We start from the raw sequence: 21,707 nt of genomic DNA on the forward strand, positions 1-21,707 counted from the left end.
AGAGTGAGTCTGTGTGGGCAGACCCAGGCTGAATACACGGCTCCATGCAAGTGCTGCTCTCCACTCAACTGTGACAAATCATGAGCGGGACGTACTTGGACGGTTCCACCCCCTCTCTGACCTACACGTGTCCCCATAGTGCATGTGCTGAAGCTTTTTGAATTCTGTTCCTCAGATAGTGCTGAACTTACCAAAACAGCTTTTGTCGGAGTGTTGTTAATAGAAACAAGATACTCCTTTTTGAGTGAGAGTTGAAGCACTTCACGTGTGGCTGCTTTGTTGGATTTTTTTTTTTTAAACACCATACAATGAAGAACTGAAAACAAAACGTCCCAGACTTCTGAATTGAAATACAGGCTTTACAACCACATAGTAAGTGTAGGCTCTTATATTTTAGTTTAAGACTAAATCATTTTATAGAGTACCAAAATAAGCAAAGGATCAGCACTCCATACAAAGTGTTAGTTCTCGTGAAGAGGGTAGAAGGGAAATGGACTTTAATTACACTAAATTTTTTTTTGCAAGTCTAAAGAAAACTCCATTTCAGCAAAACAGATTTGGGTTTCAATTCCCCGAAGTTCATTAAATAGTGTTTCTTTAAAGACAATTTACATTTTTCTCATTCAAAGTAAAGGGATGACTTAAAGCACTATTAACAAGGAGGTGGTGCTGTTAATGTTTAATGTCAATATGCAATGGCATCTGCTATAAAGGCTAGAAGAGCAACACAAGTTTATCTTTACTTCTGAAGTCTACTAGAAATTGACTAACACTGGAGAAAAGTTTCAAGCACAGCACACGACTCTAGCTCTATGCTGCTGCCAGGAAGCCTCTGCTAGTCCATACACTGCCACGGGGACTCTGCCAGCACAGCCCAGGGCCCCAATGGCAGCAGTGAGACAGTCTCACACGTGTACCCCATGTCCCACTTACAATGGGTACATCTTCTCCCTGTCTTATGGCATTAAAATGCAAGTTAGCAGCTAACATTGCCACTACAATTTTACAGAAGCATAAAGCTGAACAAAATAGCAGTTAGAACAAATTGAAGCTCTCTGTTAAACTCCATGGCAACCCTTCCTCCTGTCCTACACCCTTGTCCCAATTCCTTCCCTGACTCCTTCCCTAATGTCTATTTTACAATGAAGAGGTTTAAGTGGATTTACATGATGCAAGCGCAACTCAAAGGCTTTTGCCCTATACATATAACCATGTTAAACTGTGAATTATACATGTGATAGATTTCTAACAGAGCAACCACCAGTTTTTTTAAAGAAACACAAGTATTTCAGCATGTACAGTAATGAGTTTAAAACTGTCTAACATCGTCGCTTTCATACATTCGCTTCCCTCTTTATAGCATTAACGGGATTTTAGACCTTGATGGCGACAATCCCAAACAAGAGTAAAATGAATTTATTTTATTGCAAACAAACGTCTAGAGTTAAACTTCTCCACCCACTTTCTTTAAAGAGAAAAGGAATCAGCAGGCTAAGGAGATACACCCATTTGAGAATTGACATGATTAAAAATTAAGATATAAAATGGGTGACTCACAGTTTCATTAGCTTACAAAATGGTGGAGTAACTACTACAAGCACACTAGGTATACAGTATTTTGTGGGGAGTTATACAGACACACAGCTAACTTCATATAGATCCCATTAGACAACTGGATTTACAACAAGTTTTGTTTAATAAGAAATGGGCAAAGCCAGCTTCTTTTCAGAATCAAAATGCAGAACAAATGGAAAAAAAATTATGGTGTTGTACCTTCACAAGTTTGAGCCTCCACAAATAAAGCAACCGAGTTTTACAACTTTAAGAGCTTCTACATACACTCCACCATCACTATCTAGCCCCAGGTTTCCTCTTTGCCCCCAACATCTTATTGAGTTCCAAATGTTACAAAAAAGTCCTAGTTATTGCCAGAAACTTTTGCCTCCCCCTCCTCCCCTCCCCACCCAAGAGCTTCATAGAGAGGATGGAGTGTAATAGGGAGCTTTACATAATCTCATGGTATTTGAGGGCTACTAAGATGCCTCCATACGAATCTGGTTGCTAACATTTCTATTGTATTGTGACATGACTCACGACTGTTTCTTAGAAATTGGGGGATGGGGAAAAAGGAGAAAATTCTTTAATAAAAAGACACCAGGTACAAAGCAACGTTTTACTTTTGTTGTGGTAAAAAAAAAGTCACATTTTACAGATAAAATGTAGAACCCTGAAATACTGACACATTCTCTTATCGTGCACAATGCTGAGGTTCTCTTATGAATCACTTTAAAACTGCAATTAAAAATGTACAAAAAAAGAAAAGAAAAAAATCAACCCACAAAGCTTCTAAAAAAGGAACCCGCAGGCACTTCCTCTTGTGGAATGTTTAAAAAGTTAGCCTACTAAAGAAAACAGTCGACTTCTTGTGAAGGTTTTGGAGAAATATGTATCAGTTCATTTATTTGGGTATTCAATAATATCCTTGGTGATAATGCTGACTCCATGGCTTCTGACCCCAGAATTGCTGCAATAGATTAATAAATAGTTAGTTTTAACCTGCAATCACATAATGGTTAAGTTTCTTACTTGGGGAAAAAAAAGCATTTAACAAACATTTAGTTCCCTTGGAACTTGAGAAAATTAAAGTCCTCTCCAATAGCAGCAAGTTCCTGAACAAATGAAGGCAGTTAAGAGTTCACTTCACAGCAGTAATGTGAAGCCAAGTGCTACATACCATTAAGAACATTAAGCCACAGCTGGTATTTGATATATCAAGACCATGAAGCCAGCTTAAGTTTTGCACAGGAAGCTATTTATAGTGATTTACCTAGCATTACAAGACTTTGCTATGCAGTTTTGATTATGCATCTAATTGTTCTAGTCAGCATTTTGCAACATTCAAGTTAACAATCAGTAAAAATGTAAAGCTGGGACTACTTACACCCTGCTGCCACTGGTTGTAGCCCTGAGATTGGTTTTTGTAGCCACGATTATTTCCCCTTCCTCTGAAGTTCTGCAAGAGGACAACAGTTTTTAAGTACTTCAGCTATATGCATTTTCCACAAGAGGCCTAATACCAATCTTTATTACCACCAAAATATCACACACCATATAGAAGCTTTAAAACAAGGTATCAGCCCCAGGTTAAAAGAAAAACACACCACCAAAAAATCCCTCCCTGAAAAACATTAGAATACCAAAAGCCTCCTCCTTCCCCTCTAAGCAACTGCTTTTTAAGCATGGGGCAAGAACCTCAGAATTAATAAACCAGCTCAAACTCTTGTTGCCTGGTCTGGAAAGCTGGCTAATCCAGTTTTGACTCACCCTATTTCCAGCTGCTAAATGCACCAGGACAACTAAAAATACAAGAGCTTGTCTATTTTTAGTTAGGAAAGGCTGTAGTTGCTACAAGGATGTTATCTGATCAGACAAAAGGATATGGGTCACACAACTGAAAATAGAAGAGCTAGCCCACAAAACTTCAAAAAGAAGTTATAGTACAACAAAGGGACATTGATACAAGTAGATAAAATGTTGCTTTTTCCCTGTTTGCCAGTATTAGGCAAACCTGAGCCATGTTTACTGGCTTGGGCTCCATCTGCTGGCTCTTCAGCAATCCCAATTTTGTTTTCCAATACTTCCACCAATATTTCACCAGGTAAGATCTAGGCTAGTGTGTCTTTACTAGTTGTGTTTGATACTAGACACCAAAACAAAGACTCTGTGCAGAGCTATTTTCAGAAAGTTCCCTAAATGTTTGATAAAGATACACTTGGACCCTAAGGCCAAACAACAGTTACTACTATTGGGGAAGGGGAAGAAATAACACAAAAAACCCAACACAAGCCTTCATACACATGCACTAAAAATCTTCATTTTTAACAGGACAGAGGTACAGCCCTAGCATGAAACGCCCCCATCAGCACCTGTCACACAACATTCAGAGCCCTGGGCACATGCACTAAACCAGAAAGGCCTTGCGGCGTGGCATCAGTGTAGCACCACAACCAAGTTTGTGACTGTTCACAGGCACCAGAGCTATCAAATATCATCTTCCAAAGCACTGTAGTTCAATTAGTCAGTCCCCCCTCAAAGCATCACCTGGTTGTAGTTTCCCCTGTTGGGCATTCCACCTCTGTTATAGTTTCCTCTGTTTGAGTAGCCACCTCTGCTTGGAAAGACAGGGCCGCGAGGATACGGGTAGCCAATTGCTCCGCTGCTGCCACCGCCACCACCGCCACCTCCACCGCCTCGCTGAGGCATGTTGCCTCCCCTCCTGTTGTATCCACCACGATTGCCAGGGACTGCAGGGAGAGAGTTACTCAATCAAGTAATTGTTAGGTCTCACATATTTCCTACACAAAGATGAACAGTGCAATCCAAGGTTTTGACAATCCTCTCACTCAAGCTGGACAATTAACTATGCACTAAAATGTTAAATTTACTGAAATTGAGATCAAGGTTCCCACTACATAATAATTGCAATGCAAGTACTACAACCTTTTTCCCCAGCAGCAGCAACCTCCAGAAGTCACAGACTTATTTCTAGGCTCACCTCCTCCTCTGAAGTTGCCCCGCATGTTGAATCCTCCACGTCCTCTCTGACCCCTATTAAATTGATTTTTATTGCTCTTCTTGTTCTTCTTTGAGCCAGTGTTCTGTTTCTTTTCTGGCGGAAGAGCTTTCTTACTTTCTTCTTTATACTGTTCCAAAAGCTTCTGAGCTTCCTCTTTTTGCAACTCTACATAGATTATTTCATCAAAACATTCTGCTACCTCTGGCAGTGTGAAGTTCCCTATAATTGCAAAAACACTGAGTATTCAGCATCTACATTCAGCTACAATCAAAGCTGCAATTTAACCACCTTTCTCCCATTCTTCCTCCCACCCTCTCCATCCCCTCGGCATAGGGACAAAATTACATAATTTGAGCATTTAGGAAATGTAACAGTGACAAAGGAAATAAACAGGTCTTCATGGAGTTGCCAGTACTGTTCCAAACCTTGAAAACATTCTGCCTATCTTTTTTTTTCTTTTATAAGCCTCCACTCAGAACACCAGTTTCTGCCAAATATGTCACTTATATAGGGCACTTTATGCCAAGACAGCTTTGTGCATCTGCATGAAGCGTATCACCATAACTGAGTAGTGTTAAGGACTGCAGCAGAGGGAACACAATATAGTGTTATCCTACCAAGTTACAATAGTCTTCCAGTTTTGTATAAGTACAACTGTTTAAGATAAAGTGATTTTTTAGACTTCACGTTTACTTAATCCTTTAAACAGATACTCAGCATCCTAAAACACAGTATAGGATTATGTTCCATGCCTTTCATTTTGAGAACTGCATGCTCTGGAAGATCTTTTCCCTCCACCTCTGCCTTCTTTTGTGTTCTTTGCTTGTAGTCTTCATCTTTAGGGCAAACAACAACTGCTTTGCGCTGGAAGCCTGCAAACAGGCACATTTTTCTCCTCTGCGCAGCTGCAGACACATTTGTCTGAAAAAAATGCAGTAACTTACTACACGTAGCTGTCATTGTAAGAGTTAAGGAAGTCAACTTATGGTGTATAGACTTCACCTCTACAAGAGCTTGCAATGAAGTTTACAAATAACTGGACATAAAGATGCTGCATAATGCAAAGTTACGAGCTCATATCCACGTGTTAAAACACTATTCCTCCCACATCCCATAAATCTAGAGAAGTTCAGACAAGCATTTGTAGTAATATCTCAACTTTGTGTCCCCTGAATGAGTAGTAAGTCAGTAACTGAAACAACTGCTATTATATTATAACTTTAATCCCAATTAATTACTACAGTACAACCTATAACAAATTTCTGTAACCGTTTTTCATTGAAGCTTCTACCTGATCCAAAATGAAATTCCGCTTCTTACGAGCTGCAATCTCAATGAACTTTCCAAGACACTGTGGAGCTCTCTGCAACAGTGTGTTAAGCTTTCCAGTGTCTGCCATCTGACGCTTAAAACCTGCAACCTATGGAGAGATTTCCCACAGTTAGTGACTGTAGTCCTGACACACGTGGCTGACACTTTTCTTTGCTAAATGTTTTCCACCACACTTCAATCGTTGTTCAATTCAAGGCCACAGCTGCTGCAAACTCGTAATTTGAAATTCTCAAGCCTCCATAGAACATAAGAGACTTATAAACAAAGGCTCCATGAGAAATGGTGCTGTTCAGTTCAAGGTATACTCATCACAATACTAATTCCAGCTAAATGCTCTGTTCTGAGAACAGTGATGTATAGAGAAATAGAAATACATTCAATAGTCAACAACAGCTGACTATTTCTTACATATTACCACAAAAAGCTTCAGAATCCTGCCATGTGTGAATTACCAGCTCAGCAAGGTAATAAAATCTTTACACAGAATCATTAGGTTGGAAATAGACCTTTGGGATCACTGAGTCCAACCTATGACCTAACACCACCTTGTCAAGCAGACCACGGCACTAAGACTGGATGTGGCACTTTTTCTTCAACAAGAATGGTCACTAGCTAACAAGTAGCCAGTTTCTTCAATACAAAAGAATCCCATGGCAGCCAAGGACCATGGATTTTTTAATATATCACGAAATAAAATGTCTTATCACTTACCATCATTTTGTCCATAATAGTATTTGTCCCAAGAATGTTGTATTTCCCAGGATTTGCTGCTGCATGTTTGGTAACCCATGTTGTCTTGCCAGCTCCAGGCAAGCCAATCATCATCACCACCTATGACAAAAAAGTTCTGTATCTGAGATACCAGTTCAAAGATTTTCTTTAATACACAACTTAGCCCAGCAAGCCTAGTGGATACTGAGAGGAGATGTGGGGGTGTTGGGGGTGGGGAAGGTAATGGTAGTGAACAGGTCACAAGACACTAAATATTAAAGCTCCCGAACAAAAATGTCAGGAGTGAGGTGTAATAGTCTGCTTAAGTCTACCACTTCCATCCATCTATTTCAACAACTTTTGAGATGATCACAAGAAACTTACCTCACAATCTTTCTTTTGCTCGGGCCCCTTTGGTCCTCGGACCCTATCCTCCAGGGGGACCTTCTGGATGAAGGTATACTCTTCAGGTACAGGGAAGTAAGGTTCCTCCTTCTGACCAAAGTTAAACTCAACCGCACAGTTATGGCAGAGAACATGTGGAAAGAGTGGTCGCCCATCAAGAACTTCCTTGCTTATTTTGAATGCAACACCAAGCTCTTGTCCATTCTTGGAATATGAGAGTTCCACTTCATCACCATCAAAATTCTGTTTTTTACAGACAAAGCATTATTTTGGATAAAATTAACTCACTTTATTATTAACTCACAGTTAATTAGTCACTTCTCTATACAGGCTATGTTCACTCAACTTCAGTAACACTGTTATTTCATAAAGGAACTAAAGCCAATTTTCTCTTCTAATGAGTCACTGTCAGTGATCATCTTGTTCAAGATCTGATTTTTCGTTAAAAGGCTTTAAAGACATTTATGCATGAATATGAAATCATGTTGCCAGCAGTCACTGTTAGTAATAGCTGCTGGTTGTACTGCCTGCCTATGTTAAACAACCTGTCTTGCTCCCATGATTTTATATATTTGCTTTACTGCTTCTAACATCAAAGCAGTCTAAATTCAAAGATGTTTTCCCCTCAAAAGAAAATATAAGCCAAAACTTACAGCAAAACATCCAATCACATCATTTTCATCAAACTTCTCACCAAAGTCTTCAGTCTCACAATTGCATGTCTTTATTCCTTTTAGAGAATACCCATAAGAAAATTCTTCTTCACCTGAAGAAACAATTAAAACTAATTACAAACCAGCTTTCCCATCTAACCTTTTAGACATAAATTACCTTACAGCTACTTAAGTAACTGCTGTTCAGAATATTTTTATTAATGCCAAAACAAGCTATGATGCCCCCCACCAGCTATACAAGCGCATTCTTCTATTTGATACTTTCACTTGAGATAGAACAGCAGCGTTTCCTCATCCCAGTTTAAGAGTCTTATGCTGCTGGTTCCAGATTCATACTGACAATGAACCTGAACTGTCAGATAAAGACATGAGCAGTATTTTCAAACTGTGAAGACCTGATTATGCAGTGGGTATACCTGCTGTAACGTAGTCAGAAAGGCTTTCTGAAGTTAAGTCTCCAGGAGCACTTACCCCTCCCATTTTAAAGGGAGTTTAGCAGACAATCAGCCTATGCAACAGCTGAAGATGAAGCTGCAAGGAACAAGCTAACAGCAAGTGTCAAACACAAGGACTCAGGTGTAACTTAAGTAGAAAGCTGTTGCTGATGTCAGAACATACCAACTCACCAATATTTCCTCCAAAGATGTGTTTCAGTGTCAAATATAAGTTATAAATATTATTATAATAATAATTTGCCATGTATCTCATGAAGTTGTACTTCCTTCTTTCCAGCTGTTTTCAGAAATTAGGATTTTCCCACCAAGCAAAAAAATGATAATGCAGTTACCACTGGTAACTTTTATACCATGCCCCACCCTTTAAAAGTGGAAGGAAGGGAAACCCCCCTTTTTCTACTTATGACACTACATGAAAAGGAGAAATCATTAGTCTTCTCAGGTATTCAACAATGTTCTCCACAACCCATACAAGATCACTGGAAGAATTAATCCTCAAATGATGGCCCTAACCCTTACAGGTCTGAATACTTTATGACTTTATTTGGTCCTAGTAATATTCTCACACCATGTCCACTGAATGACTCAATTAAGACCACTTTTCACAACACAGACTACAATCAGTAAGCTTGTCCCCCCTGCTTCAGAATAAAATTATTTAAAATTTCAGTCACATTAACACAAAAGCAATCAAACACTTAAGTCTTACCAAGCAACATTCCACTTGTGTTCAGTGACCAGCCAACTCGCACTTCATGTATGTCAATGTCTTTTGTATACAGGTGTTTAACAGGAATCTTTTCTGTAACCTATTTTTAAATTATTCGGTAAAAGGTAAGCAGTATTTATTATACACTAACAAGATGGAAGCACAAAAGGTAACATTTGGAACCTTTACACTTTGATTAAATCTTTGCTAAGTCTAAGTGATCACTTTCTGTAAAAATAAAACATATTTAAGAATATGAAACCACAAGCTAGTGACTAAACAGTTTTATCTCCTGAATTAGCAATGAAGATTGAAGATACCATAAATCTTCATCACTTTGTCATAGCAGTCCCTCTCAGTGGTCAAAAGCCTTTTAAGTCCTTTTGACACTGTATTAAAATCACGAACAATAAATATATGTATAAAAGAAAACCAGTTGCCATGAAGTTGGGATTAACAGTTAATTACTTAGCTAAGAAAATGTGCAATGTATTAAAACCCCCTGGTTTTTAGAGACTAGGGAAAGTATTACACTATCCCTTTTCACTGTAAGCAGACTTCCTCGGCAAGTTGCCAGCTTCCAAACAACATAACCAGATTTAAAAAAAATTTAAAAAGCAACAAACAAAAACACCTCAGAAACTCCAACAAACCACCTAAATGCACTGGAATGTGTATGCAACCAGCTTGTTTTTTAACTGTCATTAGAAACTTTATTAAAATGAAGTGAAAAACCCATCCGTATCCTATCAACCTCTGCAACTATTCCAGTCAGGTGACTGAGGTGAAACTCATTTGAAAGCGAACAGGACAATAAATAGTGACATAAATTTCACTTCACTGGCCTTCCAAAGTTATAGGTATCAAGACACAGAAATCACTCCATGCAAAAGCTTGGATAATGGGATCACTACCAAATTCTCATGGTAGCAGTTACACTTGAAATCATTAGAGGAAGAGAACAGATTTATATACACAGGCCCATCATATGCAACGAAGCCTTTAACACTGTTAAGTAAAAAAGAAATAAGAAAAATAAATTCAAGTTTTGTGATCTTGTTCCTCTTCCACCAAGTTGGAGAAATCAGTATATTAGAAGGGTGATTGCTCTTTGTCTTTCTTACCCTTCAGGAGAACTCTTGCTCTCAAAATTCAACCACCTGCTAAATACATCCAATGCATCAAGTCAGAGTTAATAATGTTGGAAAGTACCTCTAGAGGTCATCCAGCCCAAACCCCTGCCTAGAGCAGATCAAACTCATAGACTAAGTAGACCCAGAAAGGACTGTTGGGATAATTTATATCCCATAAAAACAAAGGTCAAGCTTTCTGTAGTCTTCAGAAAGTACAAGTAAACTTCTGACTAGAAACTATAAAAATCCTTTCAGTGTTGACGCATGAGATGCCAAATACAATGCTTGGTTAAAAAAAATGAGACCAAAAGTCTCACATTCAGAACAAATACAGTGTTTTGTGTTTGGCTTTTTGGTTGGGTTTTGTGTTTTGTTTGTTAAATGGAAGCTCTTATAAAAGAGGAAACATTTTTGCAGACTGAGCCATCTTCTTGTAAGAAAAGACCTTTTAAGAGTCCTGTTCACATCAATTAGTTTCAACTAAGTCCAAAACAATCTAACAAGTGTAAGTATTATATTTAAGCATGCAAAAGTCTCCCATAAACATTAGTTTAACTCACCTTCATCTCAAAGCAGACTTTGCCTTTAGAAACTCCATAGGAGGCTCTTCCTCCAGCCCAAAGGAAAGCAAAGCTTTCCATGGTCAGAGAGGAAGCACTAAACCGGTCTCTTGAGATTTTAAAATGCAGGTCACAGTTATCTGTTAACATAAAAATCATTCTGTTTACTCTGATTACAAAATAAAGTACAGGTGTCCAATTTTATGCAATGAAGATTATGCCAGCTTTCAAAGGTGATTTTAAAGACAAACTGCCAGCAAGTACCCAGGATTTTTCAGAGAAGCAACATGTCTAGATGGAACTGCAGTCTGAAGCTCAGCCAAAAATCTTAGGAAAAGCTAACTAATGAGTAGTTTTCAAGATGCCACCTTCACTTCTGTCACCCAATTTCCCTCTATTTTTTCCATCTGCTTAAAAAACCCTGACTTTCACCTTATCTGTTTGAACCCTCTTTGTCAGTTACCTCTTTCCATCAATAGAGAGCCATCTGCATTGTGCTCTCCACAGTACCCTCTAGAGACCTGATTCTGAAGTAGTCTTACAGCTCAAGCCCAGACCTAAGGGCTGCTAAGAAGTAAATATGAACACAAGTGTTTTTATTTAAGTACTGAACATAGTCTTTGGTTAATATAGTCAATTAGCAAGTCAAATTAGATTATGCCAATTAATATAAAGGCAGTTAAGTCAGATGTACATGCAAATACGCTAAGCACAAGAGAGTGTGCTAAGAGAAGCTACTTCAGCACAGAAACACAACCTACACACTATGAATTCACCTATCACTCTAAGAACGTAAGTGGAACCTTGGTTTTACAAGCATCTTCAGAGCTGCACACCATGAAATTGCAAATCAATCTCCAAGTAGGTTTCAGAAAGACAATGCCAAATGTTAACAAGGGGTGCAGCATACAACAAGGAGTCCACAGAAGCAGCTCCAAACCTATCTGATGGTTACAAGAAAGGAGCAAAACGAGCAAACAGTGAGGAGTTCTGCTCTGGTACAAAACCTGCATGATGCCAGAATACACTAAAATGCAGTCTGCCCTGTATTACTTGGGAACTCTTATGCACAAGATTATGTTTTTGTTTGCATACAGCCATCCCCAATTCCAAAAATACTATTAGTGATCCAAGTGTCTTCTCATTAGTACTGCTAACTCTTATTTGTTGCATGAAAAGCAGATAAAATCATACAGAAGAAACCCACCTTTGCAGGCTACTTTTAGAACACGAGATGAGAACAGAATTTGAAGTTACAGCTTCTTTTGAAGACACAGGTAATAAAAAGCAACTTAGGAGTGGCTAAACCTCTTACATGTCTGGATCACTATCCAGAAGAGAGGGCCAATTCGTTACACAATTCAGCCTTAAAGCTATGTTTGAATCTTTCTCTAAAGAGTCTGTCAACACTTTAAATCACAGTTTGTCCAGTAACAAGATTTTCCACTAGAAAGTACTATTATTACTAGAAACAGTAATACTGAAAAGTAGCTATTTACTCAGTTATTGGAAAAATCCAAAGTTCCCACAGAAGTAGCTACTCACCAGGTTAGCAGCTAGAAACTTGAGACTTAGTTAGCAAAATGTCAGGGATGGCATATTCAGCAATTTACATGGCTGTAAACTAATACATCCTTCCATTTCAAAGTATTTCTTGTGGAATAAAACCACCTGAAACTTCTAACAAATAGGCCAGAAAATGCCAAAAGTTAAGCTTTTGGCACTTTAAGAATCCAACAAGTTCCAGCATTACTTCAAGATCAAGTTTTCTAATGTTCCACTGAGTCCTTATACTTACCCTCAAGAATACAAATGTCAACTCTGCCACTATGGTACATTACAGTAATAGTAATGTTTATAATCTGCCTCAAAAAAACCCTGTTTGCAGGTAGTTCTCGATTTCTATGCTCTGCTGACCAATTCTCTCTACCATCCCACTTGCACAAGCCACCACCCCAAGCCCACACACTCACACGCTGCATAAATGGGTCATTTTTGAGGAGGCCTTACCAGCTCTTGTTAAACTTATTAGAAGACAGAACACTCCACTGCTTGGTACATAAACAGGGGAGCTTATGTAGGAAGCTCACTTCCCAAACTGTATTTTGTAACCACCTATGACTCTCTGAGCTTTCTGGGCAGTGGTGCTGGACAGCTGTTTTCTCAAGCTGTCTCTAGGGTGTTCTATGTTCACTCTGTACTTGGCCACCTAAGTTTCCAGACTAGATTAGTGCTTTGGTTAAGACTTCTTCACAGAACTATCACTACAGACTTCATAGGAAAACCAAGCTTATTACTGCTAATATACATCCTTCTGTATACTAAAAACGGGTGGAAACACAGTATTTTTCTAATTCTTTAAGTTACCTGGTAACGAAAGTCAACAAATGTATCCTCCCCGTTTCAGAAAGTGTGGCATTAAGATTAAAAGCCTTAACACCGCATCTTTCCAGAGCAAAGGAAAGCATGTTTACTCACAAGTGTCAAGACAAACCACTGTGTCGTCAAAATGTTCATCTTCCTCTTCAACGGGTGGCTGAGGGGACTTGGCCCTGAAAAAACAAAAACCAAACAAAACATAATAAAGCTACATGTATTTTCATGAGATTAAAATAACATTCCTGTACTCTATTCCTCCTCATCCACAAAATGCTGCCCAGCACCAAGTCTGTCTACCTGCTATACTTGTTTTCCTCAATGTATTCGAAGTATCCACGGCCATGGTCTTCACGTGGTCTCTTCACTCCCCTCTTCTTCTCGCCAGGTTTTTGTTCGGTTTTACCATCTGTGGAAATAGATGCAATGATTTATTTTAATTATTTTAAATTTTAGTTTAATTGGGAATAAAATCTATATGATGGTTTCAACTTTGCAAACTGCAAGAAGCTACAGCATGAGATAAACAGTAACATCTTAAATAAGAATTTTCCTATGTTACTAAGGTAAAACCCCCTATCTTGAATTTTCACGGGAGACTCAAAACTTGTCGCCAATCAGAAATGATTTAGGAGACAGAAGCTGCCAACACACCGTGCAGCAGCCAGTACGGCCCTCAATATTAAGATCCCCATGGAAAAGCAAAAAAACCAGAACAAATTAAAAAAAAAAGAAAAAGAAAAAAAAAGATAAAAAACCCCTCCTGACCCGCCGCGCCTACACACCCGCAACACCATCACCACCCGCCCACCACGCGGGCAGCGGGACGCTGCCGGCCTCTCGCAAGGGCACCGTGCGATCCGCACGAGTGCGCCTCCTCCCGGCGGGCCGCGGGCGGGAGCCCCAGGGAAGGGATTCCTCCTCCCGCCTCCATCGTACCGCCAGGCCTTCCCAGCGCCATCCCGTGCGGCGGCGGCTCCCAGCCCGGAAGTGACGTCACGCGCCCCGAGCGCCGCTCGGCGCACAATGCACAGCGCGCCCCAGCGGCCCCTCGGCCGCCCCTCCCCCCCGCGCCCCTCCCCCCGCCCCCCCGCCGGGCAGCACGAGGCGCGGGGCCGCCAACGTCCTCCCGCGCGCGCCCCGGAAGCCGCCCCCCCCCGCCCGGGCAACCCCCGTCATGGCGGGGGGGCTGGGATTAATGGCCCCCCTTCTCCGCCCCCCCGCGCTTCCCGCCGCCACGCTCACTCACCCCCAGCGCCCTGCGCCCCGGGGCGGCCGCCTCCGCCGCCGCCTTCCGCTTTCTTCTGCTGCTGCTGCTGCTTAGCGGGGCCCGCCGGGCCGGAGGCGGCGGCGGGCCCCGAGGCGCCCCCAGCGCTCTTGCCGGGAGCCTCCTTGGCGGCGGCGGCGCTGCGCGGCGGGAGAAGCGGCGGGGGCTGCTGCGGCTGCTGGGGCTGCGGCGCCTGTTGGTCACCGTGCCCGTTGGCATCCCCAGCCGCGGCCTCCTCCTCGTCGGCCAACTCGTCCTCCCCCTCTTGGAAACCCTGGTCGTCGCCGTTCTCATCCTCCTCCTCCTCCTCTTCCTCCTCCTCGCCGCCCGCCTCCTCCTCCATGGGGCCGCCCCCGGCCCCCGCCCGCTCGCCGTTCTCCTCGCCCAGCTCCATGGCGTCGCCATCGGCGGCCTCCAGCCCTTCCTCGTCGTCGTCCTCCATGGCGGAGGCCGCGGCCTGGCCGGGGCCTCCCCCCTGGCGGAGCTGCGCGGCGCCCCCGCCGCTCTCGGCCGCCTCCCCCTCCACGCTGCCGTTGCCGGGCTCGGCCGCGCCGCTGGCGGGGCCGCCCCCGCCGGCCTCCTCCTGGTCTAGCGCGGCCTGGAGCCGCTCCATGAGCTCAGCCTTGAGGCCCTTGTCGGAGAGGCGCCGCTTTTTCAGCTCCTCCTTCAGCTCCGACACCTTCAGCTTCTTCACGTTCACGGGCGAGCAGCTCATGGCGGCGGCACTGGCGGCTCGGTCCCTGGGCGGCGCGCGGGCGGCGGCGGGCAGGGACGGGCGGGCGGCTCTGGCTCTGCCTGCGGTGCGTCGGTGCCCCGGCGGGCGGTGGGTGCGGGCGGGAGGCGCGGGGGGTTCGTGCGGCTGCGGGAGCTGCGGAGCGGGACCCGCCTGGCGCCAAATCCTTTCACCGCGAGCTCGCGAGGGAGAGGCGCCTCGCGGGGCCGCGCACGCACCGGCGCCGCGCGCGCCCCGCCCCGCCCCCGCGCACGTAGGCCCTCCCGCGCTACCGTAACGACCGCATTACCGTAAATACCCGCCCGAGCGCAGCTCAGCCCGCCGCCCTTGTCCCGGCGCGTTCCTGGCGGCGGCAAATCGGCCGATACATCGCTCCGGCACGATAAATCCGCTCCGGGCTGCGAACCACCGCCGTGCCAGCTCCCGCCCGCATGAGGCCGTAGCCCGACCGAAATGCGCCCCCGCCACGGGCCCGCATTCGAGCCACAGCCTCGCAGCGCCCTGTCCTGATTCCCCTGGCTCCCTTGCGCCCATGCGGGGCCTAGTCCCGCACGGTTTATTGCGTACAGGCTTTGAGAAGGGGCACTGCTGCTCGAAATAGCTGCCCTGGCACGGCCCTGCTAACGCAGTTACGCAAGGGCAGGAGCGGAGCTACCGCGTCCCCGCAGCACCGGGAGGCACGCACGGGGCTGAGCCTTGCCCAGAGCCGGGTAACGAAGGTTCGCCAGTGCACGGACTCCTGGCCTGGAGCTCGGCACAGAGCCGACCCGCTCACCAAAACTGCGCAGCTTCCCTCTCTTGTTCCCCGTCTCCCCCTCTGCACAGCGCTAATATGGGGCTCTCCCCAGCCTCACAAGTTGTACAGTGATTGAATTTTGAATTTTTCCAGTTCGAGCAAAAGTAACATGAAAATAAACAGCGGAGAGGATTTCACACAAGCAGAAACGCAGCACTGATCTACAAGTCGGCTTCCTTAGGGAGCCCGGATAAAAAGCTAATTTTCATTTGCAGGAAAAGAAATGCAAGTCAAACCACCAGAGGATCAGTATGAAGTGCAACAGAAGGGAAGGTGTGTTTGCCACGAAGATGCCTTGTGTTGGTACAGATCGTGTGGCCTCCTGAACCAGAAGAAATTCTATTTACCTGCCCCAGAGGAGGGGAAGAGAGACGAGGAAGTCAGCCTGTTTTAACTGCGCAAGGAAAGGGCTCTTTCACACACGTACAGACACACACTGCTCTGTTCTCAGTCAGGCTACATGTACTTGGAGAAAACACGACTCTGTCGGCAAGGTTAGCTCAACCTAGCACTACAGAACAGCTTGTTGGAACAGAGACAGGACGAGATGCAATATGTACAGGTGAGAAAGGTTACCAGAACATTTCCCTCACTTTAAAGTCAAGTTAGTAGATTTTAACTCAGTCCATTAAGTCAGAGTCACCTCAACAGTGGAAGAAAAGGGTAAGAGTACATCAATGCAAAGGAGAGGTCAGTGTGCAATTATGCTGTAGCACTATAAATCATTGCCTTTGTCCATTCCTTCATGAACCATCTTAGCTAGTCTGCTGAGGGATTCCTGACATACTGTTCTGCCAAAGTGACAACAAAACTAAACTAGTTAATATTGCAAGATTACTGACTGAGACAGATAATTCTGCACTAATTTGGATGTCATTTACCTATCCAACCCTCGTTCTTTTTTTTTTTATGTAAATAAGTTTAAACAGAAAATACATCATTAACTCTTTATGAGTTGTAGTATCTGAACCTCAGACAGAGCCCTGTGTTAGACCTTGATCTTGCACAGGGCTCTTCACACGTTGAGTCATGTTTCTGGAAGAGTTTAATCGACCCTGATGTCTGATAATCCCTCCCACCACCGCAAACTTTAAAGATTGATAGATTCTTTTAGGCCAGCTGTGGATCCCTAAGCCTTGCCTTAAATGAGCACATCTGCACATATGGACAGCTCCTGTGTGCTAGAGAACACCCTCCTTCAGAATCACCCGAGAGCTGCAGTCGTCACATGTAATCCCATTCCTAAACGATGTCATGCCTCCCTACCTCAGTGACACGCTCATACTGCTTTATACTCCTGTTGCCATGGAGAAACAAAACAGCTAACAGTTTTGAGGCACATGGAGAGATTTCTTACCCTAAAGTATTCAAGCCTTTATGTAAAGGCACAAGTAGATAAAGTAAAAATCGTATTTCCTGAAATTTAGCACTACTAACTTGAGGCATTTTTTTAGGTTACTACAGCTATCTGTTTAATAAACCACTTAGAAGACTAAACTTATTATTTTTAAAGGAGATTAACTCATACCATCATACAAAGGGTAATGCTTACTATCTAACTACACAATTGATTACACTAGCAATCAGGTGTAGCAAGACTGTGTTTTCAGACTACAGTTATGTTACCTATTATTACAGAAGTGAGAAATCCTAGCTGATTTTCAGACATCAGGTGATTCAGTTGTAAATTATAAATAAATAGTTGTAAATAATCATAAAGCTAAGTAAATAAAATGCACACAACTGAAATAGATGTGTAACCTTAATGACTGCCTCTCAGTGTTAAAAAAAAAGCTTTTTCTATGTGTAAGTTAAATATGTATTTATTACACATCTGTCCCTGGGAAAAATCTCTCTTAAGATACTCCCCTGTCCTCTTTGAGCCCTGTGTTTCAGGAGTTTGCCTTTACCTTATTCATACTTCGAAGGAGAAAAAATATTTAAGGAAGTATGCTCTCGTTGCTGTACCCTCTCTTAGTTCAGATACTGAGTGAATCCTTCAACTCTGCTTTTCATAGAGCATGCAGATAGATAGATGTCAGCCCTATCAAAAATGAGTGTTTGGTAATGCAAACTCCTGAAACAAGGAAGCACTAAGAAAAGCACTTTAAGCTTTAATGTGCAAAGCTGCTACTTGTATGATGATGGCCATATGAAAAACATGATTGCTGGTAACCACAATACTCCCCCATTAAAATTGCCTTTTTTGGTCTCAAAACATATTAAAACAAAATCTTCCTTTTCATTTAAATGAAAAGTGACATGTCCCCATATATAACAGGTGCAATCCTATGCACTTTTTATCAGTCACATGGCATTTTTCTCCTGCCTGTGTTACTTTCTAACCTAAACTGTTTTTCTCTCCAAACCAGTTTTCCTTCTCAGAAGTAATTTGGGATCCTCCCTCTGGGACTTGGCCCTTCAACAGATCAGTTACTCTGGTTTCCCTCATTTTTGTTTGTTCTTCAGACTTCAATTAGTTGCTCTACTCACCTATACTGTTCTTTCCATTATTCACTCTTTAGTCCTTCCAAATCTCTCTCCTCTTCCTGTTTGCCAAGAGCAGTGACAAAGAGGTAACAAAAAGAAGAGCAAGCTTTCAGGAGGGGACTGAACAATCTCAAGAGTCCAGTCCCACCTGGGCTTTGAACCTTTCCACACACCTTCAGTGTTGCAGGAGAACCCAGGCATTTGTCTTTCCCTGTTCTGCTGTCTTAGAGACTTGCCTGTCCTGTTCTGGCTCCTCTTGTGCTTTACCCTACATCTGACCATCACAGTATGTTCCTGGTCTCTCCTGCATGTCCTTAATCCATCTACCCTCAATTAATATTGCCTTCAGATTTCCACCTTCAACACACCATTACTTTAAAAGAGAATATCATTATTGAAATACTCTGCTGCTTTTTATGATAGCAGGCAGCATGTGGAGCAAGTCTTTTTCTTTCTCCCTTTTCATCACTCCTCATGAAATACTCATTAATCCTTGTTAGACCCAATGAGAATTTTTCAGACATTTTTAAAGTGCTAATTTGTCCCAAGTGAGGTTGCATGACTAAGGGGCAATTCTGATGATTTCTTAGCCCAAAGAACCCCCCTATTTATTTATCTCCATAGGTATGCTCTATCTTAGGATCTGTCTGCCAGGATGTTTTGGAGAAATAGCACTACCTTGCCCTGTGCTCCTTTTTCCCTGACATGCACTACTGCTCACGATCAGTCAGGATGCTGAACTAGATTGACCTTGCCTTTTACTATCTATAATCTCTCCATGATATTTTAATATCAAAGAAGTTCAATTCATCTCAGAAATGAGGTGGTCATATGCCAAAATAAGGCCTATTATTTGCACAGGAACCATATTAGTTAGGTCTGAAAACATCTTCAGGACCTAGGGGGTAGTTAGTGTCTAATTACAAGCAGGTCTTGTCAGGGTTCAAGGGACTGAATTTCAGGTTCCTGGCACTGGTTTGGTTAGCTAGTTCTCCTCAGAAGCATCTTTCTCTTACTGCACTTTCTGCCATAGCACCCTTTGGGCCTCCAGGTGAGCTGTCAGTTCAGAGTCAGTGCACTAGTCCTTTTTAAGATACTAATGCTATTTTGCTTTTCCTGTGGGCTGGATGAAGTAGCTGAGTAATCCCACCAAGCAGAAGGAAGCGCTGCAAAACTACACTGGGATATCACATATCAGCTACAACCCATGTTTGTCACCCTCACTGACCCCATACCAGAAAGAATCCTCCCTTCCCCATTTCCAAGGAGTAACTTTTTTTTCTTAACAAAAAAAAGCCAAAACCCAAGCCCACGAGTTTCTGAGAAACAGTTTCTCAGTTCAGAGCATTCAAAGACTCACAGTTTCTAAGCCTGGCCTTGGGGAAAAAAGGCTGCATTCTCCAACATTAATACCAGGATTCATTTTGGCTTTATTCAGAACCGTACAGAAGTTTACTGACTACACATATCTCAAGCTCCACAAATCAGACATCTGCAGTTCTTGGAAATTTTTTTTGTAACTTGCCACATATACACATTCATTAGAGTGGATCTGTGAACTCAGGAAATTTAGATAGACTAAACCCCTCTGCACAGCAGTCAGTCTGTGGAAGAGGAGGTGCCATTGTAAATCAGCTTCCAAAAATATGGTTCTCCTGTGAGAAGACAATGTGGAAGAACCATTTCAAGGGAGTATCAATTAATCTCTCGAAGGGACTACTAAAACAATCATAAGTAGGTTTTAAGGTTGAGTATCAGTTTCAGTGTACCTTTCTGCTCACATGTGAAGACACATATGGTCAAGATATGTCACTAAACCCAAACAGTCATGGAGACAGGACAATTCACAACTGGCAGCCACAGACCAGCCCTTGCCTAATGCAACTTTTCTGTTCAACCTGACTTTAAAAAACAACCCCCACTAACTACCAGAGGATCACCTTTTTGGGTTGTTTTTTCTCTCCTATTCTGGTACTTAACACTCTTTGTAGTACACACAGTACATGCCTATCATAATTTTACTCTTTAAGCTTCTTCAATACATCTTTCTTCTTTCCCTCATAAGATGCTCTTGCCAAAAAAGAAAAGTCGCCACATACATTTTGTGGCACCAGAGTACTGTTAGGTCTTAGGCGATCTCCTCTGTCCCCTCAGTTCACAAAGAGTGGCTTCTACAGATTGGGAAGCCCATGCTAAAAAAAACACATAAACCCCCTAGAATTTTTAAGAATATTTTTTGCTAACTAAAGGTACTACCATGGTCCAACTGCATATCTTAAATCTGTGATAGGCAAAGCTAAGTAAGTGAACTATTTTAAAATATTTATTAATACATGTTAGCATGCTTTCAAGATGGCCACTTCTGTGTGACACACAGCTGAAGTCCAGATAGACAGATGGATGCCAGGTAGCTTTCCCTGTTTAGGCACTGCCCTGGCAATCCTACAAGGCAGCTGTTACAAAATCCTGAGGTCTGCTAAGCAGACTCCAAAGCACCAAAAAGTAACTTGGAGAGTACAAAACTGCCTTTCCCCACAGTCTTGGTCACAGATCTCTTGGCTTTTACCTTTGGAAGCAGTATCCCAAGTCCAGCTACTTTTCTTTTAAGCCCCAAATGAAGTCAGCTCAAAAAAATAAAAGGAAAACCCCTCTGCACAGGAAATGAGAAAAGGAAAGGGAGCCTTTTCCTTTCTGCCGACTTGCCTCCCATCATACGTCATGGGCTCAGAAAATGACACAAAACCTAACTATGCACTAGCAAATCACAGCACAACCATTAGCAAAACTTAAGACTCTACACTATATCATCTTTAAAAGGAGGATAAAGAAATGAGGTCAGAGGTTTGGTCAGTTGATTCATTTTAGGAAACTGCATTAGCTGAGTTAACTTCACTGTAGAATGCTCTCTGGAAAGAAAGCCATTTTGTCAGAGACTGCTCTTTAACCCACTCTGCTGGAGCAAATCCGCTCAGCTTTTTTTTTCAGGCTGAGGGAAACCAGCATCATTTCATACGAAAGACTTAGCAACAGAAACTCTTCTGGCAACACACTAAAGCAACTGCTAGCAAATGACTACAGGTCATTTCCTAGGAAAGCACCAAAAAACTCAGTCAGTCCCCTACAAACTCTCTGAGAACATTTGACAATAAACAGCAGAAGAAAAGCACTGTCATGTAACCTTGCTGTTCCATATCCATAGGCTAAGGATATTTCTGGGACTGCACACTGGCCAGAAGGCAGGCAGCCCTTCCAGCACATATTATAAATCACAACCAGGTATCCCATCAGGTCACACTGTTCTAAGGGAACAGTGCCAGTAAAGTCAGGGAGGAGGAGGGTCACAACTTTTCTAAGGGCTTTCTGCTGTAAGGTAGCTAATCCAAAAGTTAACAAGCTCCTAAACTATCCAACTAAGATTTTCTGAGAGGAACATAAAGCTATCTTTTAAAATAACATCAGGCCAGTATGTTTTGAGCAGCATCCTGAATTA

At 42.7% G+C, this 21,707-nt stretch overlaps 1 protein-coding gene across 1 annotated transcript; it reads right to left on the bottom strand.

Annotated features, from left to right (window-relative positions):
• Positions 1-372: 372 nt before the first annotated feature.
• Positions 373-15,143, bottom strand: HNRNPU (heterogeneous nuclear ribonucleoprotein U). Its single transcript, XM_042023016.1, has 14 exons — positions 14,181-15,143; positions 13,232-13,340; positions 13,034-13,107; positions 10,556-10,695; positions 8,863-8,962; positions 7,678-7,790; positions 7,004-7,267; positions 6,620-6,739; positions 5,868-5,996; positions 5,329-5,497; positions 4,556-4,795; positions 4,102-4,304; positions 2,942-3,013; positions 373-2,524 (listed from the first exon to the last, which is right to left on the bottom strand). Exons 1-14 carry the CDS (start codon positions 14,911-14,913, stop codon positions 2,471-2,473), a joined length of 2,520 nt encoding a protein of 839 aa, XP_041878950.1. The 5' UTR covers positions 14,914-15,143; the 3' UTR covers positions 373-2,470.
• Positions 15,144-21,707: the final 6,564 nt, after the last annotated feature.

The sequence above is a fragment of the Corvus kubaryi genome, unplaced genomic scaffold (genome assembly GCF_017639235.1).
Source record: "Corvus kubaryi isolate FWS band 111438036 unplaced genomic scaffold, C.kubaryi_AGA036_p1.0 37232, whole genome shotgun sequence".
NCBI classification, from domain to species: Eukaryota; Metazoa; Chordata; class Aves; order Passeriformes; family Corvidae; genus Corvus; species Corvus kubaryi.